General features: G+C 44.4%; 2 protein-coding genes and 1 long non-coding RNA gene across 8 annotated transcripts in view; 2 read left to right on the top strand and 1 right to left on the bottom strand.

Moving 5' to 3' along the window:
* Nucleotides 1-5,476, top strand: part of CAMTA2 (calmodulin binding transcription activator 2) — a 144,121-nt gene extending 138,645 nt beyond the window's left edge. For 5 of the 6 annotated variants that reach the window (XM_033924889.1, XM_033924891.1, XM_033924885.1 and 2 more), the window contains exons 22-23: nt 1,039-1,113; nt 4,673-5,476. In XM_033924889.1, coding sequence (XP_033780780.1) covers nt 1,039-1,113; nt 4,673-4,736 — 139 coding nt within the window. In that variant the 3' untranslated portion in view covers nt 4,737-5,476. The remainder of the gene's footprint in view (nt 1-1,038; nt 1,114-4,672) is intronic. The other variant, XM_033924890.1, reaches the window with a different exon arrangement.
* A 1,782-nt stretch (nt 5,477-7,258) lies between these two features.
* LOC117350562 lies at nt 7,259-12,950 on the bottom strand. Its single transcript, XR_004537272.1, has 3 exons — nt 12,612-12,950; nt 11,541-11,751; nt 7,259-7,489 (listed from the first exon to the last, which is right to left on the bottom strand). It is a non-coding gene; the product is annotated as an uncharacterized LOC117350562 (long non-coding RNA).
* On the top strand, nt 12,717-25,537 carry SPAG7 (sperm associated antigen 7). Its single transcript, XM_033924892.1, has 7 exons — nt 12,717-12,869; nt 15,632-15,699; nt 18,191-18,279; nt 20,710-20,794; nt 20,953-21,042; nt 23,215-23,371; nt 23,929-25,537. Exons 1-7 carry the CDS (start codon nt 12,785-12,787, stop codon nt 24,042-24,044), a joined length of 690 nt encoding a protein of 229 aa, XP_033780783.1. The 5' UTR covers nt 12,717-12,784; the 3' UTR covers nt 24,045-25,537.
* The last annotated feature ends 2,462 nt before the right edge of the window (nt 25,538-27,999 follow it).

Below are 27,999 nucleotides of genomic sequence, written 5' to 3'. Positions count from 1 at the left end.
TCTCATGCCTCTGGTGGATATCTGTAACACTGCAGTTTGGTCTGCTCTCCATTCCTTTGTTTGACACTGCCGTGTGGTCATTTAGGTGCGTCGGGAGGTGGTGTTTGGTGAGCGTGTGCTTATGGCAACCCTTTGGGGATACCACCCATGATGGGTACTGCTTTGGTACGTCCCAACCATTTCTGTACTTATCTGGAGGGACACTAAAAAAGGAGAAATTAAGTCCTTACCTGCTAACTTTCTCAGTCCCTCCAGACTGGCACAGACCCCATCGGGTCATTTTGTTTAGTATTTTTGTGAAGAGTATGGGGCCTTTTTGTGGATTTTGGTTGTTGCTGGTTGTTTGTGGAGTTGAAAGAGCAGCAACGTTTAGTTTGGCTGGTGAACTGTGGGGCATTATGAAAGGTTCTTGTTCTAATCAGTATCGAACAGTGTCTTGTGGTCCGATGTTATTCCTTGGTTTTCTCCATGACTCTGGAGTTGTATGTTCTTGCTCAGCCTAGTTGATTTCTGCTTGGCTATTTGTAACGACTGATTGTAAGAGGGACTGCACAGCCCACTTGTACTGTAACTAAAAGTCAATGTCTCAGTCTCCGCCTGCTGGCAGAGGAGCGTAAACCCATCCATTTCTGTGCAGGTCTGGAGGGACTAAAAGAACGAAAATTAGCAGGTAAGGACCTAATTTCTCCATTCCCCAGATGGGATCTCATAAGTGATATGCTTTAAAAGCTTTTAATCCTTTTGTGCGCAGTGGCTCCTGAGGGGCAACAGAGTGAGACCTCCAATGTTTTGATTATACAGAAAAAAAATCTCTCCATCTTACTGTACTTGACAGTTTTATGGTTATGCCAACAGACTGCTTCAGACTTCTGAACCACATCTGTGCATATAACAGGCATCTTTTGGTACAGTACGTAAAATTATTTCAGGCGAGGGTAATTAGGAACATAAGGTCCTTGGAGACCTGTGTACATCAGAAGGCAGATAACTGAAACTGATTTTATCCTGAGGGTTTTTTTTCTATTTTATTTTCCTCAGAGGCTCCTTTCTGACCAAGAAGCAAGACCAGGCAGCTCGGAAGATTATGCGTTTCCTGCGTCGCTGCCAGCACAGGTAGGGTTGCAGTGGCACTCGTTATCAGTTTCTGGAAGAAGCAGAAGGTACTCTTCTTGATGATGGGCCTGCTTTTATATAAAGTAGTGGCCTTTATAGTAAGATGAGCAGCTGTATGTTTGGGCCTAGGCTGAGGCTTTCTCTTCATTTAATACACAAGAATCAAAAGGGAATTAATTAGGGTCATTTGAAGCAAGATTCTGTTTTCCTGTACCATCCAGTCCTAGAAGGGTCTGTATCTTTGTTCCTGTCCTTAGCAATCTAATCTGATCTGGAATTTATGAGTTGCTCTATGCCTACAGAGGTTCAAGGTGACTTTCAGTACAGTTGGAAGATTAGATATGCATTATAGTACAAGTATAGAATGCATTAGAGATACATTAAGGCCTTTGGGATTCTTTGAGAGAGAGATTATTGAATCATGCAATTGAAGAGGTAGTTTGGTACAAGTCAGCGGAGCTGCTTGGAGGTACATTGAAAGAACATTAAGGGGAGAATATTTACAACAAGAGAACTAGCAGGGGTGTCCAACCTTTTGGCTTCCCTGGGCCGCATTGGCCGAAAAAAATATTTCTGGGGGCCACACAAATGCGCAAACACTGCAGCAAGACAGAGGAAGGAGCCAGCAAGACGGTAAACACCCAGGGGCAGCAGAGGAAACCACTGCATTGCCCTCGACCAGGGCCGCAGGTTGGACACCCCTGATAGAGGGTTTGATGAAAGATATCATGAGTCATCTAGCCCTAGAGGAGATGAGCTGTTCATCTCTGTATTTGTCTCCTGAGACACTAACAGGTCGATGCTCAGAACTCCTGCGTTGTTCTCTAGAGTGCAGATTACCGCAGGAACAGTATTGAAAAATAACTTCTCAATGTTCAACACTAATAAAATCATATGCACACTATTAGTGTTGAGCATAGGGAAATCATTTTTCATTAAGGAAGAACCTGCTTGGCACGTGCACATTAGTGAGCGCAAGGAGGTGGCTGATGGATAGAGCACACGGGCTCCTGGAATAGACACCCAAGCCCCGCACTGCTGCCAAACCAGGGAATAAATGGCTGCTTCCTCCTTTCCATCAAGCAGCTGACATTCAGGACAGGATACGATATGCGGCCACTTCACCCTATTGCTGCCCTCTGAAAGAACAGAGCTGGAGGAATTTAGGGGATGGTGCCTAACATGGGCAACTTTGCCCAGCAAGCAATTGGAAATCATATCCTAATTTCAGCTCCAAGATGGCATTAGGAATTCAAGCAGTAAGGGCAGAGTTTGATTGGTGCGTTGTTTCTGAGCATCAAGAGGTATACTGCACACCTTGTTTACGTCTTCTTGACTTACATTTGCATGTTATTTGCGCTGATCTTGTCAGGTGCTAATTGCTTCTAGCGCCAGTGTTAGGTTCTAAACTTTGGCCTGTAAGTAATTAAAAGTGACCAGTTCTGCTCTCATCCCATGAGCCATCCAGATTTAGAGATGACGGTTCTCTGAACCCTGTGCTTGTCCCTTGGAATCATATGGTCCTACAGGCTCTGTAGCCATGAACCTATCCTCTAAACCAGGGATCTCAAAGTCCCTCCTTGAGAGCAGCAATCCAGTCAGGTTTTCAGGATTTCCCCAATGAATATGCATTGAAAGCAGTGCATGCATAGATCTCATGCATATTCATTGGGGAAATCCTGAAAACCCGACTGGATTGCGGCCCTCAAGGAGGGACTTTGAGACCCCTGCTCTAAACCTTCCTGTCTTAGAGGTAACAGACTTGGGTTGGTGTGGTATTTTTCTTGTGTTCACCCCGAGACATCCATTTCTAGATGCAACTCTGTACCCATTCATTGATGTCTGATACTAGAGATGACAGGCTTGGTATCCATGAAGCTTCATCTGGTCATAGAACTGATCGGTTTATTCCCATGTCCACTCCCAGAAACATCCTGTTCTAGAAGTGATGGGCTTCTGTACCATTTCCCCAAAACTTCCATTCTAGAGGTAACAGCTCCTATCTATCTGCTATTCTTTTGGCCATTCTAACCCTAGTCATAGAAACAGAGTATGACGGCAGAAAAGGGCCGTCAGCCCAACAAGTCTGCCCACTCAAAGAACCCTCCCTCAGTACCCATATGTTCAACCAGCCCTAGAAGATAAACTATGCCCCTGTATTTCTTCCTATTGTTTCAGCCCTAGAGGAGATAGGATCTTATAATAATAATAATTTTATTTCTTATATATGTGCCAGACCTTCAGAGGCTGCTTTCCTTATCTTCCCTTAATGATTCCATGCTGCTGTGCTACTCCTAAGAGATGGGGAAAATGGCAACACAGGATTGCTTGAGAAACCTATTGAAAGATGGGAATCTGTCATCTCAAATTCTGCTGTAAATATCATATTTACTGAATGTAGTCCAGAATGCCTAGAGGTGGCCTTTGGAAAAACAATGTTTTGTGGTGAGCTACTGAAATTAGGAAGTATTTCCTGTCTGCATGGAGGCATGTGAATCTGTAAATCATAGAGTAGCATCTTCTAGAAGCAGACAGAGTTCATTGAACATGGCAGGAGTAAGGAGAAGTGCGAGTCCTTTGCAAATACATTTATAAAATGTGAATTTAGCATATTCTCAGAGGAGATGATATCCTATGGAAGGTATTAGCAATGTGAATTGTGAATAAAAAGGATGTTAAGACAATGGAAAGGATGGGGGGGGGACAGGGGTAATGTACAGAGCCACAGAAAATGAGGAGGAGAGAAATGCCAAATGCAAAAAGCAGGGGGAAGAGAGGAGCATTCAAGGGAAAAGCCAATGCAGTAAGCAGCCATACATGGAGATTGTGTTTGAATTTTTTTCATTCCCTGGGCCTGCTGGAAATGCAAGGGGGGGGGCATGGAAGGTAAGTCACACTCGTGTACCAGTGCCACCTGGTTCCTAGATCCAAGGAAACCAGAAACAAGAGGCAAAAGAGATGTCAGAGTATCAACTCTTTATTAAGTCAATCCAACAAAAGTCATAAAAATAGATGCAGTCTATAGTATAATGTCCATCTCGATATAAGTTCAACTGAATCTAGATCACGCTTAGATTGTCCCAACAGGGACAATCCATAGATGCCTTCATCAGGGAATGAATGGACACTGTCCGTGAGGGACTGCAAAAACCGTCTATTTTTATGACTTTCATTGTATTGACTTAATAAAGAGTTCCCTTGGTTGACATTCTGACATCTCTTTTGCCTCTTGTTTCTGGTTTTCTATGATATTGTTGAGGCAAAATTCTTCTCTCCTCTTGTTCCTAGATTCAAGGCCCATAATCGGTGCTTGGTGCTGGTCAAAGACTGTGGTTATAATGACTAAGCTGGGTGAATTTGGAGCAACATATAATAGCTGGAAGCTCTTAGGAATAGTAGGAAAATGCTCAGCTAGACCCCCTCCTTTTCTTTAATCAAATCAAAACATGTACATGGGATCAGCTCAGAAATGCAAATTTCCTCTTTGTTTTCTTTTTCATTCACAAAGAGATTGCACATATCTAAGCTTCCTTTAATTTCTCCCTTTTCCTTCCTGTAGAATGAAAGAGCTGAAGCAGAGCAAGGAGCTTGAAGGACTGCAAAAGCGAGGTTTCACTACCTAAGCTTCCCATTGCATCCCATCAAAGGGCCAACGCCAACTCTTCCCATCTGCTGCACCTACACTCCACCGATCAGAGCGCACTCTCACTGGCTGCAGGAAGCTAACCTAATCTCATGCCCTTCCCACCCATGTCTATGTATATATGTATATAAAAGACAACTTTCAAAGCCTTTTCCAAAATCTTTGAAGTCTTAACGTTGGCGAGAGTTCTCTTCACCTGCTGTGTACTAAGACTTGTACAGAGTGGCAGGAACTGGTGGCACAAACTATGAGAGGGTGGGGAAGAAGAAGCTGGCCGGTACCAGCTCGAGGGAGGGGGAATGAGTGAGATTGAAATACTGAGTGCTTCTTGTGGATTTTCAGTATGCATTACTACAGGTAAGGAGAGAGATGGATAGGTCTTAGGTAGAAGAGACTTCCTCCTAGAATGCTCAGATCGAAACCAGGCTCTGGTTCCTTAAAATGTCTGATACAGGAAGGGGATGTAGCTCCAATCCTGCAGATGGCAAGAAGGTGAAGGACAGCTGGGATTGTACGGCAAGAATTTTTATGGTTGTGTTCCACTACAATAGGAAAGGGAATATTGAGGTCCTGAGACCTTGGCTTGTATGGGCATTGTATACTGTGATACTTTGCTATACCATGCCTGACCTATAATGTCAGTATACAGGTGCATATTAGTATAATACTCTTGGCTTTTAAAAAAATCATGCACTACAAGTAGCAACTTCCTGTAATATTCCTAGCTTACGTACAGCAACACCTCATAAGTCCAAGAAAGCACCAAGCTAGTCGGTCTGTAAATGCCAAAACAAGAGCAAAATAGCAGGCCAGGCAGCGATGATCTGTAAATGAATTGATTAGATTACTAGAACCTGTGGAAGCAGTACTCCAGTGCCTGACATGGCCATGTTTTTGCCCTCTACTACGGCTGCCGTCAGTGGCAAAAAGAACCAAAATGGTATCTTAAAAAACGCATTTATCACAAAGGCAGAGTTTCTCTCCCTTAATCAACAAGTGTTGTAGATGCTGGTTCCTTCTTGTCTTTGACCCCTGCTGGGTTATGTATTTGTATATCTAGGGTCCAGTTGGTGCACACAATATCAGCCAAGAGGGATGTCGGTTTTGTCCTTAAAATATAGATTTAGCTTGAGCTAGTCCTTTTCACCCAGAGATTAGTGTTCTGCAAGCTGAATTATTTCAGAGTACCACAGTTAATACACACGCTCTAGAGCATAAACTGATCCACATTAGTTTTGAAATGTTAAGATTGTGTGCATGTCCTCATGTTTCTGTGGAGCAGGAGCAAGAGAGAGTAGTAAACCTCTGTGCAAACTTTGCTTTCTTTGTGGGACCAATCTGCGCAGAATGACCTTTACAGAATACTAGTCTGCAGGGCATTTATACCTGCGAAAAGCTTGTGTCCTGCTAATGGCCGTTAGGTATGCAAATAACATTGTGCCTAATTTCTGGGAATGCCTGTTGCCTTTTTTGGACTTACATACTATGAAAGTTAGGTGCACATGTTATAGGACACAGAGCAGACCTGTGTGTAAGTCCTAATTACTGCCAATTAAGTGCCAATAATTATTACCTAAATTGGCTAATTACAGGGAAAGGGGATGGGATTTGATATATTGCCTTCAGCAGCAATCAGTGTGGTTTACATTTTATATACAGGTATTTATTTGTGCCTGGGGCAGGGAAGGGTTAAGTGACTTGCTCAGTCACAAGGAGCTGCAGTGGACATTGACCCCCAGTTCCTATGCAGATCTGTAAATGTGCCCAAGATTGTACACCCAGCTTTGGGCAACCTGTACTGAATCTGGCGAACAGTTTTTGCACAGCCCAGCTCACCTGTTTGTTTGTTTTGTTTTAAGGTTTGTGAATGGAGGAGGAAGAAGAGGCCTTTTATCAAGCATAATGTAGATCAGTGGTCTCAAACTCAAAGCCTTTGCAGGGCCACAATTTGGATTTGTAGGTACTTGGAGGGCCGCAGAAAAAATAGTTAAAGTTTTATTAAAGAAATGACAATTTTGCAAGAGGCAAAACTCTTTATAGTTTATAAATCTTCCCCCCTCCAAAGGCCTGCATGTTCCCCCTTTCTTTGCAGCATCCTCCAGCTTCCCCCCTGGCCTCCCAGTCTTAGTTTCAGCTAATTACCACAGCCTACAGAGAGGATCGCCAGTGCTGTAGCATTCCTTGCAGGTTACCATCGGCCTCCACAGCACGTTCCCTCTTTCGTGGTCCCACACCTCTTCTGACATCAGGGGCAGGATCGCGGCAGAGGGAAAGTACTGCTGAGGATGACAGCAGCCTACAAGGATCGCTACAGCACCGGCAATCCTCTCTGCAGGCTGCGGTAATTATCTGAAGGTAAGAGTGGGAGGCCAGGGGGGAAGCCGGAGGATGCTGCAAAGAGCGGGCAGCACTAGTACAGACCGTGGGCCCGCAAAATAGTACCTGGTGGGCCGCCAGTTTGAGACCACTGATGTAGATGGAGGGTTTTTTGGTCACACGAGGTCTGACAGTTTCCCCATGGCAGCAGAGCAGGGCTCACTCATCAGATCTTATAGCAGTGCAAAGGATCGCTGGCAGCTGGGCTCCTAGGCTGCCTTTTCCTTTCACTAAATGATATCCTTTCTTAGAGCTCCTTCAGCCTTGGATGTCATTCACATTAGGACAGACTTTGGCGCTTCCACTGGCACACCCTTATAATCGCATCCAGTCACGTGCCTGCTGCTGTATTCTCTTCTGAAACGAGAAGGGATACACTGATGATACTCTTGGCCTAACATTTAGTTCCTATTCCTATCTCCATTGGTTAATTTTAATTTATTTTTAAACTTGTGTGTTTACATTATTTTTACTACTTTTTTTTCTGCTGACAATAACATTTCCCTTCTGGTGCTTACCAGGACTGCATAATTCAGATTTCTTCAAGTTGTAGCAATGCGAGTGCCTTGGGTTTGGTTGGTAGAATGGATTGGCTACGGCCATCTCTACAATATCAGGCTCAGGTTTGCTCAATTCTTGATATGTCCATCTTTCACACAGCCTACAAAGGCTCAGGAAGGAGCAGTTCTTTCTTTTTTTTTATTGTAATGTGTTTATGTAATTTGTTATTTTTTGGATGTTTTATTGTATTCCGCATAGTATTGCAGGATATGCGGAATATAAATTTTTAAATAAATAAATTTAGCTGGCATTAGTAAATGGTTAATATCCTGCTACCAGTGTGACTTCAGCCACTCAAAGAAAACAGCCTAAACATCATGTTTTTCATCAGCTTTTGACCTGGATTGGCCCCTGTGCAGATGAGATACTGAGCTAGATGGACCATTGGTCTGATCCAGTAAGGTTATTATGTTTTAACTTGCAGGCAGCCATCAGCTACATATACTTCCAAAGCATCTGGCTGCTGAAGGAATCGTTCTCAAACCTGGGGACTACCAGCCAGTCTGGTTTTCAGGATACCCCTAATGAATATGCATGAGAGATTTGCATGCTTGTCACCTTGTTATATGAAAATCTCTCATGTATATTCATTAGGGATATCCTGAAACCCAGACTGGTTGGTGGCGCCCCAAGGTAGAGTTGAGAACCACTGAGAGAGATCCTGAAATCCCAACTACCAGTGAAGTTACTAGGACAAGTCTGGTATGGCATGCTTTAACAGAACATCTCTTTGGCTGATTTTCTTAAATCTGCTTTAAACTGTTGAGGAGGGTGGAAGAAACAGTCACAATGCCAGTAGGTGTACTAAGAGTCTTGTAGTTCTGCCTTTCTCAACCTAGCCACTGGGAAAAAGTGTAATGATATTCCCTTCCTCATTGACAACTGCGAGAAGAGGGTACAAAATCCCAAATCTTTTAACTGCTCAGCTAACCACCCCCACCATTCTCTGCTTCTGCTGAGAGTTGGTATGGGGTGGAGTCCTGGCTCTAGCTAGCACGGTTCTGAGTACACTTCCCCCTCCCTATTCGCGGTTTCGATTATCTCTGTTTTTTCCCCCAGGCCCGCCCCCCCTCAGAATCGCTTGTTGGCATAAAAAAAATGGCCCCGGGACTTGGAGGGGGGGGATGCGATCAAAGGTGGAGGGAGGCGATCGGAGCATGGACCTTACCTGATGGTCTAGCATTGACGTGGGGCAGGAGCGATCTTCCTACACTCCTGCCCCGTGCAGAGCCATGCTGTGAGTTCCCGTGGTCTCACAAGACTACAACAGGGAGTTCCTGTTGTAGTCTTGTGAGACCACGGGAATGCAGCAGCACTGCTCTGCACGGGGCAGGAGTGTAGGAAGATCGCTCCTGCCCCACATCAACCCTAGACCATCAGGTGAGGTCCAGGGGTGGATCAGAGCCGGCCAAAAGTTACACGTGATTTTTCCCTATCCGCGGGCTGCAAACAGGGAGGGAGAAGTGTAATTGCTGCTATGCAGTTGACTAGGAAATAATATTTTAAGAAACAGAAACATAAGGGTATTTTCATTCCAACTGAAAACAAGACGAAGCCTTCATTTTAATGCAATAGCCAGGGAGACAGCTTAAAATATATTTATTATACAGACTGCAAGATAGCTGGTTCAATGCTAGGAAAAGCTCTTCTGAAGCCAGGACCTCCAATAAGTCAGCACAAGTAACGGGCTGGAAGTACTTAAGCAATGCTAACTGAAAGTGAAAAAGTTCTGGAAGGCTGCACACTGCCTGAGCAGGATGGTATGTGACAGAGTAAAATGATAAGGGAAGAATAGATCAGGCAGACAGAAGAATTAGGGGTAGAATCTGAAGGTGGCTGACTGAAATCATGAGGTCTTCAGAATGTGACAGTGGAAAGCATTTCACACTGAAAATGTCATCTTTCACCTCTTCATGCAATGCACTTTGAAAAGGTATTACCACATTTGTGTGTGTGTGTGTGTGTACCATGAATGCATTTGTTTACTCCTAGATGTAATAAATCAGAAAACTGACATGTACAGTGAAACTTGAAATGTGCACTTTGTACATACTGTAATATAAAGATTATACTGATTTCTATTTAAGATTGACGCTGATGCGAGGCAAGACGGGAAGAAAACTTTAGTTGTGGAGCAAAGCATGAATTTAATGCTTGTTGTATGTTCAGATTTTCAACTCAGAGGCATCTCTGTTCACTGTTCCTGTGTTTGCATGATATTAAAAGGACAATACAGTCGATTTGGAGAGGGAGAATGCCTTTGTTATGGATGTACAAAACAAATAAAAATTGCCTTGCTTGAATTTTGTGTCGGGAATTTTACTTCTGGGAGCCTATGCTGATGGGAATTTGCTAAGAGAAGAGTGACCTTGTGCAATAGGAGATGGATTCTGTAATTGGTGTCTAAAAAGATGTCAAAGCGCCCATTACAGAATCATGCTTACTGCTACTACTATTAATTATTTCTATAGCGCTACCAGATGCAGGCAGCCCTCTACAGAGTCTCAAAGAGTAAGAAAACAGTCTCTGCTCGAAAGAGCTTACAATCTAAACGGGCAAGACAGACAAACAGGATGTCATGGATACAGTTAAAGGGAAGGGTTAACCAGCAGGCTGGGTTGGAGCGCAGAAAGGAGTACAGGACAATCAAGCCATTGTGACATCACTGATGAGGTTGGCTCTTATTGGTAGAATGAGGCATTATGACATCACAATCTGAACTCAGCTTCCCAAAGACAAACAGGATGTCATGGATACCGTTAAGGGGAACGGTTAATCAGCTGGCTGGGTTGGAGGACAGAGGCACCTAAAATGTAGGCCAGGGTTTTATAGGCCTAAGTCCTTTATAGAATCACACCTAGTGGTGCTTAAGTCACTCTCTGATTCTAAACACACAGAAAAGAAGCCTGCTTCTAATACCAGTGCCATGATCTTGGGAGGAGGCTGTAGCTCTTTGCTCTCTTGTGATGTGGTGTTGCCCCGTGTACAGTGTTGTTTTGTATTCCTATTCAGTCCTGTGCACATTGCGTCAGAGAGACGGTGTTCTCCCTGGAACAGCGAATAGTGATTGTGGAAGGCTGTGTGAAGCGGATCGATTAAGGAAACGCAAGAGGCCTTCGCCGACAAGTATCCAGGAACAAAACCACCAGCTAAACATATTCAGAGTCTGATTCGGAAATAGCGTCAAACTGGCTCTGTCGCAAACATGAAGAAATCGAGGCCTCCATCAGTCCAGACACCCGAAGTCGGTCTGTGACATTCAGCAGTGGATTGAAATTAGGCCCCGAAAATCAACTCATTCAGCAAATTGGTGTATCACATATGTGTCGGCGAGTGCTGAAATCTCTGAACCTCAAACCGTACCAAATAACTTATGCAGGAAATGAAAAAGCCCGACAAAGCTAAATGCCTAAATTACTGTACATGGTTGCTATGATTGCTGACATTTAGACCCATCGCTGTACTTATAAGGTACTGGTCCGTTGAAAATCCCCACTTAACTCATGAAACACCACTTCACAACCAGAAAATTGGTGTTTGGTGCACGGTATCAGGAATATGTTAACAGTGGGCCCAATTTTCTTTGACTACCGCAGTTTACCTGGACATCTTTGACCAATTTTTCGACCAACTAACACCAGAAGAGAAAACGTACTGCTTTTTTCCAACAAGATGGGGCAACACGTCACACCTCGCGCAACTCACTGGCACAGATTCATGAACTCTTTACAGCAGAGCGAACTGTGAGCAAAGGGTTATGGCCACCATGTTGCCCAGACTTGTCCACATGAGATATTTATCTGTGCAGAAATTTAAAGAAGAAAGTGTACGTCAACAATCCACATACCCTGGATGAACTCGAGGAAAACATCGTGAACGCTATCCGCAGTATCACTGTTGAAGAGGTGCAAGCAGTATCGGCCAACATGATCCGACGTGCCCAAAGGTGCATAGACATGAACGGGAATCACTTTCACCATTTGTTGTAACGTGAATATAACTTTCTCGTTGTTCTCGTCATGGGCTACTTTTCCGTGGCCCACCCTGTAGAATCGCACCTAAGAAGATAGATACCAATCTCCCAATTATTTTTTTTTTCAATTAATTTACTAATTCATTTAGGCACCTCTTATAGAATTTCCCCCTAGTTGCCTGCGCTATAATTTCTGAGCTATGTACCAAGACACAGCCATACCAGAAGACCCTCATTCAAGGCATGACTGAAGATAAATGCCACCTCTATGTATACAATACAACCTTTATTTACATACCACCAGTACCTCAAGGAAGTTTACAGTGGTTTACATAAAACAAATTAATACAAAAATTGTGAATTGGTTATCCTACAATTATAACTTAAGTACAAATTCATCAAAAAGATAGGTTTTCAGATATTTTTTAAATTTCTTAAAGGTTAATTTGCTGAATAAGCAGAGTTTTCCATAGTTCAGCTGCTTGATAAACCCAGGTTGATATACAGTCAAATTACAATTAATATACAGTCAAACCTCGGTTTGCGAGTGTTTTGCAAGATGAGTTTCCTTTGTTCTTGGGTTTCCCTTTTTCCTGTGGTGACTTTTTTTGTCTTGGGTTTTAGAGCAGTGGTTCCCAACCCTGTCCTGGATAACCCCCAGGCCAATTGGGTTTTCAGACTAGTCCTAATGAATATGCACGCAGCAGATTTGCATGCCTGTCACTTCCATTATATGCAAATCTCTCTCATGTATATTCATTAGGCCTAGCCTGAAAACCCAATTGGCCGAGGGGGGGGGGGGGTTCCCTCCAGGACAGGGTTGGGAACCACTGTTTTGGAGTGTGAACCTACCAGGACAGATAGGGGGAAAATAGTTGAGTACCAGAATGTAAACCATTTAGGCTGTAAGTGGTATATAAACACTAAAAATTACTTAATACATACTTTTACTGCCCTAGCCTTTAAACGCCTTCCTGTAATCTTCAGCCTTCCTTTTTTTTTCCACGAATCGACGCGCTCTGCCTTCCCCTTTAAGAGCCAGTGGACCCTGGTTTTATTTGTCCGCCGACGCCAGGCGCCTTTAAGGGGGGGGCGACAAGCGTCTCAGTCATTCCAAGATGGCCGACCTTCTGGGTTCGATCCTGAACTCCATGGAGAAGCCCCCGACGGTTGGTGATACGGAAAGTCGGCGCAAGGCCCGCGGTGAGTCTCCTTTCCGCCGACTCTCTCCACCATCCCCTAGTTGCCCTCTTCTCCCCCCCGCTACCCCCGTGGCTGCGTCACTTACTCCAACCCCTAACGCGCAGGAGAGCTACCCTGGGTCACGCCCACTCGCCTGAGGCGGTCGTTGATTGGGCACTTGTTAGCCAGGCAGTCGCCCTTCCTAGAACTTAGCAGTGGCGAGATGTGATTGGAGAGTACCGTTGTCTTTCCTCCCTAGGCTAGGGTGCAGCTCCTTCCTCTCGTGTTAAAGTTTGGTCGGCTGCTAAAACTGTTGGCGTTAGTTGATGATGGGGGGGGAATCCTTGGCGTTCACTCTGATTGGTCAAACGCGTATCGTTTTAACGGTGCCTCATTGGTCCGATGCGCAATGATGCAAGGACCCAACGATGATTGGTCAGCCATTCCTCACGCGTTTAAAAGCAGCCTAGCATTGGGGGGTCATCTAACCTAGCCAGTAAAGGGTTCAAGGAAATCCACAAATGAATAGGCATGGACTAGATTAGCATATAATAGATTTACATAGTTCATGCCTATTCATTGAGATTTTCTTCTGTGGGGTTGTTCCTTTAAGTGTGTGAGGCTTGGCATCTATAAAAATGTTAATTGCCCAATTTTTTTTGGGACTCCTTACCTGGTCAAATTAGAGTTACAATATTTGTTAAGCCAAAAAAAGGACACCTGACCTCGGCCCCACCCCTGCTAATCATGCCCCTAAATTGCCCCCCCCCTTTCCCTCAGTGCAGCCTTTTACTCTCCAGCCCCCAACCCAGGTCATCCCAGAGTCAGGTATGGGCGGCTCGCTGAGGCCCTCTTTTACTAAGGTGCGCTAACTGATTAGCGTGCGCTAAACGCTAACACGTTCCATGTTAGTCTATGGATGCGTTAGTGTTTAGCGTGCACCAATTAGCGCACCTTAGTAAAAGAGGGGGTGAGTCTCCCCTTTCCCCAGTACCTCCTCCGGCGTTACAATTTCAAAACTTTGGGCAATCAAAAGGGTGCAGGTTTCTATTCCAGATATTTCCTGATCCCCCAAAAGACAGGGAGTTATTGACCAAGCTTAGACCTCAGGAAGCTCAATTGGTTTGAGAAGAAAGAGAAATTCTGTATGCTCTCAATAGCTTCCATAGCCCCCTTACTGGCTGTCCTCGTTGGATCTTCAAGGTGCATATACCCATTCATCCCTCTCACATCAATACCTGAGGTTCCTTCGCAAAAACACCCACTTTCAATTCAGAGTTCTCCTGTTCAGACTATCCTCAGCACCTAGGGTATTCACAAAATGTGTAATAGCCATCATACCTCTGTCTACAAGGGATCAAGATTTACCCATATCTGGACGATTGGCTCATTTCGGCTACGTCACGAAGCCAAAACTGCACTCGCACGTCCAGAGCCTTAAGTCTTCCGCTTCGTGTAGGGTTCATAGTGAACAAGGACAAATCCAATCTTGCTCCAATTCAATGCATATAATTCATAGGAGCTCTGATAAACACTCAGGACTCACGAATGTACCTTCCACTCCAAAGAGCCCTTGTGATTTAATTGCTGATTTGCAAACTGAGGTCTTTAACAAGGGTTATAGCACACCGCATTATGGTGCTTCTGGAACATAAAGCAGCCACAGTCCAAATTACTCCTTAAGCCATGAGACATCTTCAGTGGTTACTAAAAGATCACTGGGATCAGTATTCTCAGTCACTGTCAACGCAAATTTGCCTTACAGCTCAGATTTTTCACAATCTACAGTGGTGGACTCAACCTTCCTACTTGATAGGTGGAATGCCCCCACACACTCCCTCAATGAACACTGACCCCCCTCACACCGCCATAAAAATCAGAATAAAAACGTACATACCTGTCACCGGAACATCAGCACCTGCTATAGGAAAGCCTTTTAGAGCTGCACAGAGGTGTCTTAAGTAGCCTTGGGGATGGGCTAGTGAGCCACAGAGAGGAGGACCCAGGCCCATAAGCCACTCTTAACCACTACATTAATGGTGGAAAATGTGAGCCCACAAAAACCCTACTGTGCTGCCATATAGATGCCACATGCAGCCATAAGGGCTACTGCGATTCTAGACGTGTGGGTATAGTAGGTTTTGGGGATGTTTTGGTGGGCTCAACATTACCTATATGGGAGTTCTGGTGAGATGTTTATGTGGCACCCTTTTTGTGAAGTTCACAGCAGTGCCTTGTAAGGTGCTCCACTGCTCTGTTGCCATGTCTGGGTGGCCAGTCCATCACATTTTCTGGCTCCTCCCACTTCCAAAAGGTCTTGTTCTGGGCATTTGGGACATGGATGAATATTTGGATGAGAATGTGGCATAAAGATAGACGTAGTGGCGGTATGGACTGATCAAACGCCTGGATGTACTGATGGATGATTTTTGAAAAAAAAAGCATATATTTGCGCCCTGACGACTTTGGGCGACTAGCGCCCTACGTCCAAATTGGACTTAGACATATGTTTTGATTATACCCATCCACATGTGTAATGCTGTCGGAGGTGCTTTGAGACTTTTTCTCCATCTTGATAGTTGAAAAATTAACTTGATGTCTCTAATGATTCACCCCCTCCGTTGACACAAACATAACAATTTTGGAATGAATAGTTTGGGATATTATTTTTGTGCATACCATGATTGGAATAAACCTCACTCCTAAGCCAGGGCATGTAGAATTTGATGGGGAAGGTGCTTATTCATATTCCTTCCTTCCTTCTTGTTTTTTTTTCCTTCCAGAACAAGCAGCTCGACTGAAGAAGATGCAGGAGCAGGAGAAAAGGCGAAAGGTGGAGTTTAGGAAACAGGTGAGCAGCTGAACTTGGAGCTGTGGCTGGAGTTCCAATCAATGCTGGCAATTCAGCACTTTATAAAGCTCTCAGTTCTTGGGGCAAGCTGAATGTAACCCCTGGTTCACTCATAAGAACATAAGCAATGCCTCTGCTGGGTCAGACCTGAGGTCCATCGTGCCCAGCAGCCCGCTCACGTGGCGGCCCAACAGGTCCAGGACCTGTGCAGTAATCCTCTATCTATACCCCTCTATCCCCTTTTCCAACAGGAAATTGTCCAATCCTTTCTTAAACCCCAGTATCGTACTCTGCCCTATTACGTCCTCTGGAAGCGCATTCCAGGTGTCCACCACCCGCTGAGTAAAGAAAAACTTCCTAGCATTTGTTTTGAATCTATCCCCTTCCAATTTTTCCAAATGCCCTCTTGTTCTTTTATGTTTTGAAAGTTTGAAGAATCTATCTCTCTCTACTTTCTCTATGCCCTTCATGATCTTGTAGGTCTCTATCATGTCTCCTCTGAGTCTCTGCTTTTCCAGGGAGAAGAGCTCCAGCCTCTCCAATCTTTCAGTGTATGAAAGGTTTTCCATGCCCTTAATCATTCGTGTAGCTCTCCTCTGGACCCTCTCAAGTATTGCCATATCCTTCTTAAGGTACGGTGACCAATACTGAACACAGAAAGACGCAAAAAGAGTGGGACTGACCACAATATCTGGAAAAACTGATAACATTTCTTTTTAAACCACAAATTGAAATGTGGTTGAAAATATGGTAGCCTAGGAAGGGACCTGATATTTTTATCCATATTTGAGATTGTGGTTTAAGAATAAATTTTATCAGTTTTCTAGATACTGTCGTCGGTCCCGTTCCTTTTGTGTCTTTCTGTCAGTGCTCGTGGGATTCATTTGGCTCCTTTTTTTTTGTGGTCACTCTTCTCTGACACATGGTTTCAGCTCAGAGTTGAAAGGCCCTCGTGCACCCTATGGGTCTTCCAGATTCTTTCTTTAAGGCTCATAACCTGTCATTTACCTCTGTCAAATCCAGGGTTTGGGACTTCTCCAGAACAAAAAGTAATGAAATGGTGATTAATGACACAGTGTGCACCTTCTTTGGGTAACATCTACTCGGAACAGAATGAAATTCAAAACATGTCATCAGTTAGCAACAAGTTTCTTTAAACTCCTTGACCCAGTGCTTTTAGGCTCTCTTCATTGGGACATGATTTTAATTGTTGATATGTGCTTCTATCATACAAAGCACCTTTCCTTCACAAAATGAGACATTTCTTCTGTGGTTCCTCTTCTGAGAATCCTCTGCAAGTACACTGTTTAAAAAAAAAAAGCCTATTGCCACCCTCTCCTTGGATTCAAAGCCTCCGAATGTAGGACATACACCCAGGATCAGTCTAGGCTCCAGAGAGTATAATTTCCATAAGTCTTCACAAACTGGTGTGAAGACTGCAACAACAGCACAAAGAATATGGATAATATTCCCTTTTGTATGGGAATCATTACTTGATTGCTCTCTCATAGGAATTCCAAGCACACTCCCTAGAGCCCTCAGCAATCACCATGAGCCCTGGACTTTTTCCTTGACGAAACTCAGAAGGAAGGAATAAGATAATTTTTTGCTCTTTCACTATATCGAAACCACTAAGAGCTAGATGCACTAAAGTAAGCGATCGTTGCTAAACTTGTTTTCACAGCTTGATCAATCAGGGCTTTAGGCTCCTCCCTCAGTATCCTGGATACAGAGGGTGGTGCCTAAGGCCTGATTGTCTCAGACGCCTAAGGCCCTACCCCTTGGGAGAGGCCTTAGGCATGTGAACCAATCAGGGCCTTTGGCCCCTCCCCGTGTATCATTTATGACTGGCGGGCCCAAAGCAGGAGCATCAGAGCGGGCTTCCTGCTTCCAACTTTTTAAAAAGGTACAGGGGCGGTTTGCGGGCAGGTTGTGTCAACTGGCAGGAGAGAGTAGGCATCCCTCCTGCCATTTTTAAGGGGTTTGGGGGAGGGGGGACGGTGGCTCAGGGATGCCTGGAATGGGAGTGGGGGCATGACGCAGGGGTGTTCTGCGTGGCAGGAAGAATTGGGCATCCCTCCTGCCATTTATTTTGTGTTCGGGTTGGAGGGGGACGGTGGTTTGGGTGCCTGGCGCAGGGGGGGGTGGCCATGGCACAGGTGATAGCGTGCAAACTTGATAGCACATCGATTGCTGCTCAAGAATCAGCCAATAGCAATCCAGTCGGTATCTTTAGTGCATCTAGCCCTAAGCTTTGGACACCCTGTACTGTCTACAATATACTACCTTTTTTTGTTGTTACTGTTGTGTTTCTGTGAAGGCACATATTGGTAAGGACCCTCCTTATGTTTGAGTACATGTTAAAAAACTTCTACCATGTTCTGCTGGAGAACCTTGGGAGTAGCCCTAAATATCCATTTATAAAAATGTATCGTTCTCCTGTAGAGTCCCTCAAGATCCTAAATGCCATTTTTCTCCAATTGTGTTTCAGATGGAGAAGGAAGTGTGTGATTTCATCCAGGACAGTGCGCAAACAAAGAAGAAATTTCTGCCAATGGGGAAGATTGAGAGAAGTATCTTGTGAGTTGCATACTTGCCAGAGCGCCTTCTACTTTCCAGCTCCCCAGAGACAAGAAAAATCTGTTTTTACTTGAAAGGGAGCCTGAGACATTTAGCAGCAATCTTGAATTCAAACCATGTACTCTCGAGCAAAAGATGTCACTGAAGGGAGAAAAACTACAGTATTGCAGGGAAACCCAGAAATGTCCATGATTCATCCCCTCCTCCCCAAAACATACAGTACAAAAATTAGTACATCTTTTTTATTAGGGTTTCCAGACATCCAGGGAAACCTGGACAGGTCCTCTAGAGGACTGTTCGGGTGCCCAGACGGACTTTCCAAAACCCAGCAGTTCTCCAGGTTTTGGAAAGCTCTGGCTGTGCGTGTAGGGCCTCTGAGCATGTGCGGATGATGTCATACATGACCACGCATGCTCGGAGGCTCCCGGACGTGGCCCAGAGGTCAGGAATAATGAGACGAGGCTTTTAGGGGGCAGGGCTTGGGCGGGGTTTAAGGCGGAATGGGGCAGGCTGGAGATGGAACAGGGCAGGGCTGGGCATCCAGAATTTTGCTGAGAAAAATATGGTAACCCTATCTTTTTATTCCATAAAAATACATCCCACTACATTGTATGCATTAATGTGTTGCCAGAATTGAAGAAGGGAAGGTTGGGTTTTTTTGGGGGGGGTTGTATCTTTCTCCTCCCTTAACCCTCTACTTCCTATCACAAATCACAGATTAGAAAGCTGAAATTCTGCTCTGAGGGGTAAACAAAGGGGTTATTACAAAACAAATTTCCTATAGTCCTATAGGAATCAAGGAAACTCTTATATCTTGGCATCCCAAGTCCTCTAAATTTTCTTCACACTTCTACCTCTAACCCTCTGTTGTAGTTCCTTCCTATTTCTCCTACTGTAAACCGCGTCGAGCTCTACGAACGTGGAGATGATGCGGTATACAAACCTAAGGATTAGATTAGATTAGATTAGTCCTGGCTTACCGTATATCTCAAACATAACTGACCCAAATATAAACCGAGGTGGCCATTTTAAATCCTTTTTTTCCCCTTCTGCTGCTTTTGGCTACTGCTGCTTTGAGGGATGGGGGCTGTGCTGCAATCATCTCTCCTTTTCCACAGCCCTCAGAAGGGCCAGGCAGCATCTAAAGCCTAGATTGTGAGGTGGATCAAGGTGGCTATTGGTCACCTATGTTTGCAGGAACTGTCAAGTGCTTCCGGGTTTGAAAATCCACTCAAAGCTTCTTTGGGCCCAGGCAGTAGCCCTGGAGGAAATTTGTAGAGTGGTAACGTGGCAAAACCATCATTAGGGGGCTTTGTCTTTCCACTAAATCTGCTTTTCTGCATCCCATTTGTTCGTAGCACCACAGTCTAGATGACTGGGAAGCTGAAATTGTATTACCAATAACTTCTCTTCCTTTTCGTTGGGCCATACCTTTCTGAGACCTATTTATTTATTTTTAAAATTTCTATACCGTTTTTATCCAAAACGGTTAACAAGGAGATCTTTGTATGAATTAAAGTGGTCCAGAAAGCTGGCGGGAGAAATAAAAGGGATCAAGCCTTGAAAAATCCGTAGCGAAACATGTCGGCAACATAATCCCCATTGGTGCGACCACAAATATTAAGTTAAGTACTTTTCTATAAAAATCTAAAAAAACTTCTAAATAATGGAGGTATAATAATGAAAAATAATTTATAAAATACATTAGCGTTTTTGCAACAAAAGTTATATGCACTGAGCATTTTGAAAAAAGAACTAGCGAGGAACGTACTTGTCAAGCTTAAGTCTGTGAACTCAGTGAGCCTGGAGTGGTATTCTGTATAAAGGCATTAGCTTGAAATAATATATGTGTGTGCTTATGGGATATACAAGACTGAGCTAGTCTGCATTATAGAGCATATCTACCAAAATAGCTCTTCTTAGGACCAAACCAGACTTGGTAAAATGATGTCCTTTGACTAAAGCCTGCTGAGGTCTAGCTGCAGGCAGAGCACATCCTGAGATAAGATAGAGACGTTTAAATACCAACACAGCTTAAATACAAATGCGTCGAGTCTCTTTCATTTTCATTTAAAAGGAAACGAGAGGCGATAGGCTCAGGAGTAATCTAAGGAAATACGTTTTTACAGAAAGGGTGATAGATGCGTGGAATAGTCTCCTGGTAAAGGTGGTGGAGATAGCCTGTGTCTGAATTCAAGAAAGCCTGGGACAGGCATGTGGGATCTCTTAGGGCAAGGAGGAGATAGTGGATGCTGTGGATTGGGCGGATTGGATGGGCCCTTTGACCTTTATCTGCCATCATGTTGCTATGTGATCTGCATCCTATGAGCAAGTGTGAACCTTTGTTAATAGTGTAAGTAATGCACAATGGTCTGTTTTAACGTATACCTGCGCCTTAATTACTGATTTCTGGTTTTCTGTGTGTCTCAGGCATGATGTGGTGGAAGTGGCTGGACTAACCTCTTTCTCTTTTGGGGATGATGAGGAAAGCAGATACGTCATGATCTTCAAAAAGGTAAGGGTTGTCCAGGACCCACTGTAGAGAGTCTCATGTGAGGATGTTCTTGAATCCCATGTGGGAATATCTCTTGGTGTACTGGTGCTGTCCAGGAGTCCCTGACATCCTCACAAAGGTTAATGGTCACCCTTTGATCCCCTTTTTGTTCTGGACAGGAGTTTGCTCCCTCGGATGAGGAACTGGAAGCATATCGTAAGGGAGAGGAATGGGATCCACAGAAGGCGGGCGAGAAACGGAAAATGAAGGTACTTTTTTTTTTTTTCTGAATAGATTGTTGCGTTTATTAATTTATTTGAAACGTTTATAGCCTGCGCTAGGTGGAGTAGGGTAATGAGCAAGCAGCAAATTGGCCATCCCTGACTTTCCCATCACTGCCTCCAGTATCATTCGGTAACTAAGTGCTGAGAACAAATTTCAAGTTTCAATTTATTTGATATACCGCAAATACAACCCACGGTTAGTCTAAGCGTTTTACAATAAAATATATTATTAAAAGAAAATTCAAAGGTTCCACTGTACTATGAACTCAATCAATTTTGTTAAGAATAGTACCCTAGATTGGGATATATCCAACGTGCTTACATGTTGCTGGACAAGATCAAAGGCTGCCCATTGTGAGATATTGGTATATAAAGAGGATACATCCGCTGTCACCAATGCCCCTGAGATGTACGTCTTTTAACATATTTAAAAAAACCGTGAAGAGTCCTTAACATAGGATTTAGCCCGCTGTACCAAATCCCTTATGTGGTTATCCAAATACTGTGATAATGGTTCCATTAGAGCAGTGGTTCCCAACCATCCCATCGTGTCCGGGATTGGCTCTCTAATGCAGTGGTTTCCCAACCCTGTCCTGGAGGACCCCCCCAGGCCAATTGGGTTTTCAGGCTAGCCCTAATGAATATGCATGAGAGAGATTTGCATATAATGGAAGTGCCAGGCATGCAAATATGCTCCATGCATATTCATTAGAGCCATCCTGAAAACCCGATTGGCCTGGGGGTCCTCCAGGACAGGGTTGGGAAACCACTGCATTAGAGAGCCAATCCCGGACACGATGGGATGATGTTGATTTGATATGCCACCTATATGATAAAAGTTGAAGGAGTCCTTTTACCAAAGTGGACCTAACTGCTAATTTGTCCATAGGAATATAGTAGGCATCTTAGCAGATAATGTGCGCTATATCAGCAATACAATATCATGATAAAATAAGGGAATTATGAACAATAGAGAACAAAAAGTAAGCAAAACAGTAATGCAACGGGGAGGATAGAGGAAAGAAAAGATTATAGTGTATTTCAAGAAGGGATGGGAGGAAAAGATTAGAACAAGGGGCGGGGGCAATAAGACATCTTTCATTTAGTTAGGAAGTGCAGGCTATTCTGGGGGGAAGAAACAAATCTTTTTTTTTTTTCTCCGTGGCATTCCAGACTGCCGCGCAGAATTTCATAAGCTTTAAGCCAGTGTCCCGTAAACTTTTAGCAGTCATTGCACTCGGAGGCCGCGGCTGCAGGGCATCCGGAAATGCGCGGACACCGACACGATGATGTTGGCCGCATGTGTGATGTCATCACGTCGACATTTGCCCACGCACAGAGGCCCTTCAGACGGGGCCCTAAGCCTGCTATCACTATGCCAGTGTGGGGGGGGGAAGGGGGGTTGACGAAGGAGAGGCGCAGGCCTTTTGTTGTGAGAGGCACACCCCATGCTTACCTCTCCTCGCTGGCATCTCGTAGCACACCTGAAATCTCGCCCTGGCACACAGTTTGCGATACACTTCTTTTTAAGCAAAGCTTTAAATTTGGAATCATATTTATTTAGATTTAGCGCAAGGTAGAAACATAGAAGATGATGGCAAAAAAGGGCCATAGCCCAACAAGTTTGCCCACTCTATTGACCCACCTCCCTTGATTTTACCTCTTTAGAGAACCCACGTGTGTATCCCATTTCTTTTTAAAATCCGGCACACTGCTGGCCTCGATCACTTGAAGTGGAAGTTCATTCCAATGATCAACCACCCTTTCGGTGAAGAAATACTTCCTGGTGTCGCCATGAAATTTCCCACCCTTGATTTTCAGCGGATGTCCTCTTGTGGCTCTCCAGGAAGAGGGAAATGACCATCTTAGGGCCCCTTTTACACAGCAGTGGTAGCGAGTACTGGCGCGGCAAATACAATGCAGCCCATTGGAATTAAATGGGCCACGTCACGTTTACCACATGGGAATCGCTACTGCAGCTTTTAAAAGGGACCCTAAGTTTGTACCTGAGGAAACGAAGAGCTTTAGTGACTCGCTTAAGATCACAAGGAGCAACGGCAGGATTTGAACAGAGCTTCCCCAGTTGATACTTTGTACACAGATTCCTCCGTCCGTAATGCACACTGACTGGATTTTTTTTTATTTATTGCCGAGTAGGAGTTGGCCCAGAAGGAGGCTGAGGAAGAAGCCTTGAAAGGTCCCCTGAAAGTCAATCCTAACACTGACTACAAGGACAAGTACAGCCACCTCATTGGCAAGGTTGCAGCTAAGGACGCAGCTCACACACTGGAGGCAAACAAGGCTTATGGCTGTGGTAAGCTCTACAGCGGTGGACTCCGTCCCCCCATCTTCTAACCTTAAGACTTAAATTCTCATAATTTATAAGACTGGATTGCTCAGGTCACTCCGGTTCTGTTACCTTGGGGCTAGAGGTGCCAGGAGATGGGCATGGGGATAGAGTCTGTCGCCTTTAGGATGAGCACGAGCACAGTTCAGCGCTGAAACTTTTAGTCACAAAACCAGTTACAGGTTTTGTTTTTTTTTAGGTTAAACCATTTTTTAATTGACGATAATTGACAACGTACAGTGTGATATGACAGGCAAACAGAAAATAGCAAAAGAATTAGGAACAACAATACACAAAGTGAAGCGATCGTCATCAATTATTATATAAACCCCCCTCCCTCATTCCAATGCATTGCTATCATATAAGAACCAACCAATTATCCCAGGACCCTTGGTTCTTATAGGTCCCAGAAATAAAAAGCAACAGATTCCCTTCCCCCTGTTACCAGTTTTTAACTCTTGTACAAAGAATCCTTCAATTTCTTAACTCAGTGGCTTTAATTACACCTGTCTTTCTTCATTCAGTTCCTGTCGCAAACAAGAGGGACACACGCTCCATCGAAGAGGCCATGAACGAGATCCGCGCCAAAAAGCGACTGAAACAGTCAGAGGATGATGGCCCTGGATCCAGTAATTCATAGACCCAAGGAACCCAAGAGAAGGGCTGAAGCCCACCTCCCCCCCCCTCCCTTTGGCTCTGCTGTTTTGTCTCTCAGACTCCGTCACCGTCAGCAAAACCGTTTTTGAGTGGGAAAGCGAAGGGCTTCCAGTCAAGCGTCCTTTCCATTCCTGAGCTTGCAGAAGTTCGTTCTTGATGAAAGAGAGAGCAGAATCCCTTGGTTTGTCATTGATCTTGGACTGTCGTTTGTCTTTGGTTTCAAGCACAAAAAGGCTGTTGTAGGTGTACCATCGGAACGTGATGTTGCATAATTAGAGGAGTGCTTTCAGTGCTGGTTAAATGATCGTTGCCAAAGTGAATAGTTCAACCTTTGGTGGATGGGGAATTACTGGTGAACCACTGGACCTTTCTGTTCTGTGCAAAAAGTTGCTGATGTTTTCACTAATCTGACTCATGAATGGAAGAATTTGGGATCTCTTGCTAGGATGTTGTTTATGGACTCAAACTTTAGTAATTACAGATTGTAAGCTGGGGGAGGGAGGGGGGAATTAGCTTCCAAGAAGAAAAGGAGGCAGTCTGTGAACAATGTATATTTTATTGTTGGCGGAGAAGAGAAAACTTTTGCTTTTAATATCTCAAATTTTAGCTTTGGCTCCAATTAGCTTTGTCTGGTATATACTGTAGATCCTTTGACGTGGAGGGTCTGGGTAGAGTATCGCTGATGGTTTTATAATTGAGTGAATTTTGGTGGGGATAGAGACTTTAAACAGAGCGACCTTCCTTTGCAGGACTGAGCATTTACTTTGCAAAGCTCTAAAACAGGGGTGTCCAACCTGCGGCCCGAGGGCCACATGGAGCCCAGTGAAGTATTTTGTGCTGCCCCGGTTTTCCTCTGCTGCCCCCTGGTATTTACCGTCTTGCCAGCTCCCTCCTCTGTCTTGCTGCAGAGTTTTCGTGTTTGTGCAGCCCCAGAAACGTTTTTTTCGACCAAGGCGGCCCAGTGAAGCCAAAAGGTTGGACACCCCTGCTCTAAAACATACTGGCAGAGAGCTACGTGACATCATATAATGAACAGGCCTTTATAAAGCGAGACTAAAAACCCCTTCTTCCATATATGGTTCAGTATTTCAAAATGCTAGTCTCCTTTCCCAGTGAGGTAAGACGTGATATTTTTCCACTTGAAGCAAATAAGGCCGTTGAATATCGGTACAAACCGTCGTAGCGCTATCCTGTCGGTGCCGGGATGGAGCTGGGACTCACCCAGTTAAGAACATAAGAACATAAGAAGTTGCCTCCACTGGGTCAGACCAGAGGTCTGCTCCCGCGGCAGCCCATCAGGCCTATGACCTGTGAAAGTGGTCCCTGACTATTCCTATAACCTACCTCTGCTTCTATCTGTACCCCTCAATCCCCTCATCCTTTAGGAACCTATCTAAACCTTATTGGAGAATTTTCAATACACCAAAGTTAAGACAGCAAAAAAAAAAAAAAAAAAAAGAGTATCCTAACTTGAACCGGCAGTATTGCGTAAATTAGGCCTAGTATTGAATATCTAAGTAGCGGTCAGCACCTCTGCAGCTGCTGACCATCACGGACTCAGTATTAACCTGCACGTGTTTTAACGGCTAGAGTGGTTGTCTTGTTTTGTACTGCTCCATGTCCAGTCGAAAGCCTCTTCTTTTTTAAAGCAAGGTAAGAATTATTTTATCCCCTTCCTTTGCAGCTGTATCTATTTTATGGCGGTTTTTTTTTTTGGGGGGGGGGGGGGGTGTTGTTGTTTTTTTTTTTTTTATTTGAGAATGGAGCCGTTTGCTGCAACTCCAGCTCAAGGCGTGAGAGCACCTGGAAACTCCAAGCTCGCATCCTTTTGAAGCATTTAGAATTTAATTTTTATGTTTTTCAACCCCTGCTCCCCAGACTTGGGAGTGCCTGGCTTTGTTAGATCTTAGATAATAAGCTGGGGGAGTTGTGACTAGTTCCTGGAAGGGGGGGGGGATCACCATGAAAGACCAACTACTGTAGGCAAGGATAAACTACTATCTACCCGGACACTGTGGTGGATTCATGATGTGGAATCGTGGACAACAACCCCGTAGCCAGGGGCCAGTTGCAGCCATTCTTGACCACCTCACTATTTCTCCAGTACACAGCTCCTCCCTACCTTTTCCTAAGACTGCTACTGGCGTATCTCCATAGCGATTATGCTGTACCACACAGCTTTCACTGAGTTTGAGCTAGAGAATGACACGGGGACAAATTTTTCCCTGTCCCCGCAGGAACTCATTTTCCCGTCCCGGCGAGTTCTTTTCCTGTTCCTGCCTCATTCCGGCAAGCTCTGTGTCCTCATCTGCACAAACCTCAAACATTTTAAAATCATAAGTAGCCACATTCTAGAGCTCAGATTGTGATGTCATAATGCCTAAGCTCCGTCCTCATCTGCACAAGCCTCGAATACTTTAAAATCATAAGTAGCAACATTCTAGAGCTCAGATTGTGATGTCATAATACTTCATTCCACCAATGCCTAAGCTCCATCCTCATCTGCGCAAGCCTCAAACGCTTTAAAATCATAACTGTTCGAGGCTTGTGCGGTTAAGGCAGAGCTTACAAGAACAGGGCAGGGACAGCCACAAAACCCGCGAGGACGGGGCGAGGGAATTGAGTTCCTGCGGGGACGGGGGAAACATTTGTCCCCGTGTCATTCTCTAGTTTGAGCTAGAGGCCGCCCATAATCTCGCTCTTTCCTCACAAGGCAGAGGACACCATGCAGTTCAAACCTACTGTGAATTATGTGGTGCTGGAAGAAAACAAGACATCCGGTTTAAGGTTAGCAGTACCACAAACAGGCCTCCAGGGGCAGTACAGGAGAAGATTAGAAACGGAAGGCGGGGGGAAGACAGTAGGGTGGAGGCTGGCACAGTGTCTGACATTTTGTGCAGTGATCTTGGCTCTCGCACCGAACTGTTTTGGAAAAACTTTCCCCCCCCCCCCCCACTTGAAAAACAGTGAAGATTCTTGCAAACCTCAAATGAGCTGCAGACGATGTGCATAGCAGGTCTGTGAAGATAATAGGAGGGGCTGGGGAAGGACATCCTTCCTGAGCCGACCCCGCATTCTTTTTTTCCACTATTGGTTAATACTCGTATCATCAAGTGAGGAAGCTGCAAAGTTTTGAATTCACCTCCGGGACAGTCGTGGAAACAATTTGATTTATTTTTTTCCTCACTTTGCATTTCTTTTTGATTTGTATTTTAGAAGGGGTTGGGGGTGAGTTAACAGTGGTTCCCCACCAGCCAGTCAGGTTTTCAGGAGAGCCCTAATGAATATACATGAGAGAGATTTGCATATAATAGAGGTGGCAGGCATACAAATCTTCTCCTTGCATATTCATTAGGGCTCTCCTGAAAACCTGACTGGCTGGTGGGGAAGCATATGTTTTTTTTTTACTTAAGATCTGGAAGGTTTATAAAACCTTCATTGAACATTTTAGCCTCCCCTCTCCTCAAATACAGCTCTTAGGGAGCTCGTAGAGCTCAGTTTGGATGGGTCTGCAGCCCACATCTTGGTTATTTCTTTTGCATTAATGGCAAAGAGGAGTATTTATGTGCTGCTGATGTGCTGAAAACATTTACAGTTTTAACTTTTTGTTCTTAATCATACCGTTTAAATATTTATACATCTTTTATGCCCCTTTGCCAAAACATGAAATGCACTGGCCAGTTGTGTTCCCTTTTTTTTGCCTTGTGGGTAGGGCGCGCTTGTTTATCGGTAGTTGTGGAATGCAGGGAAGGGAGAGACTTGGCGAGCACAGCTGGGTGTATTCAACCCCTCCGGATTGCATTCAGAGATTATGTAATATATTTGATCTACAATTTTTTTTTTTTCCAGTTGTAGATGAAGGTGAGTTATATTTTCCTGTCCCTGGAGAGCTCATAATCTAAGTTTGTACAATTTGCAAAGGAAGGTTAAGTGACTTG

Source organism: Geotrypetes seraphini, chromosome 16 (genome assembly GCF_902459505.1).
Source record: "Geotrypetes seraphini chromosome 16, aGeoSer1.1, whole genome shotgun sequence".
In the NCBI taxonomy this organism is placed as follows: Eukaryota; Metazoa; Chordata; class Amphibia; order Gymnophiona; family Dermophiidae; genus Geotrypetes; species Geotrypetes seraphini.
Note: the sequence above shows the minus strand (reverse complement) of the source record. Positions and strands in the feature narration are given on the sequence as shown.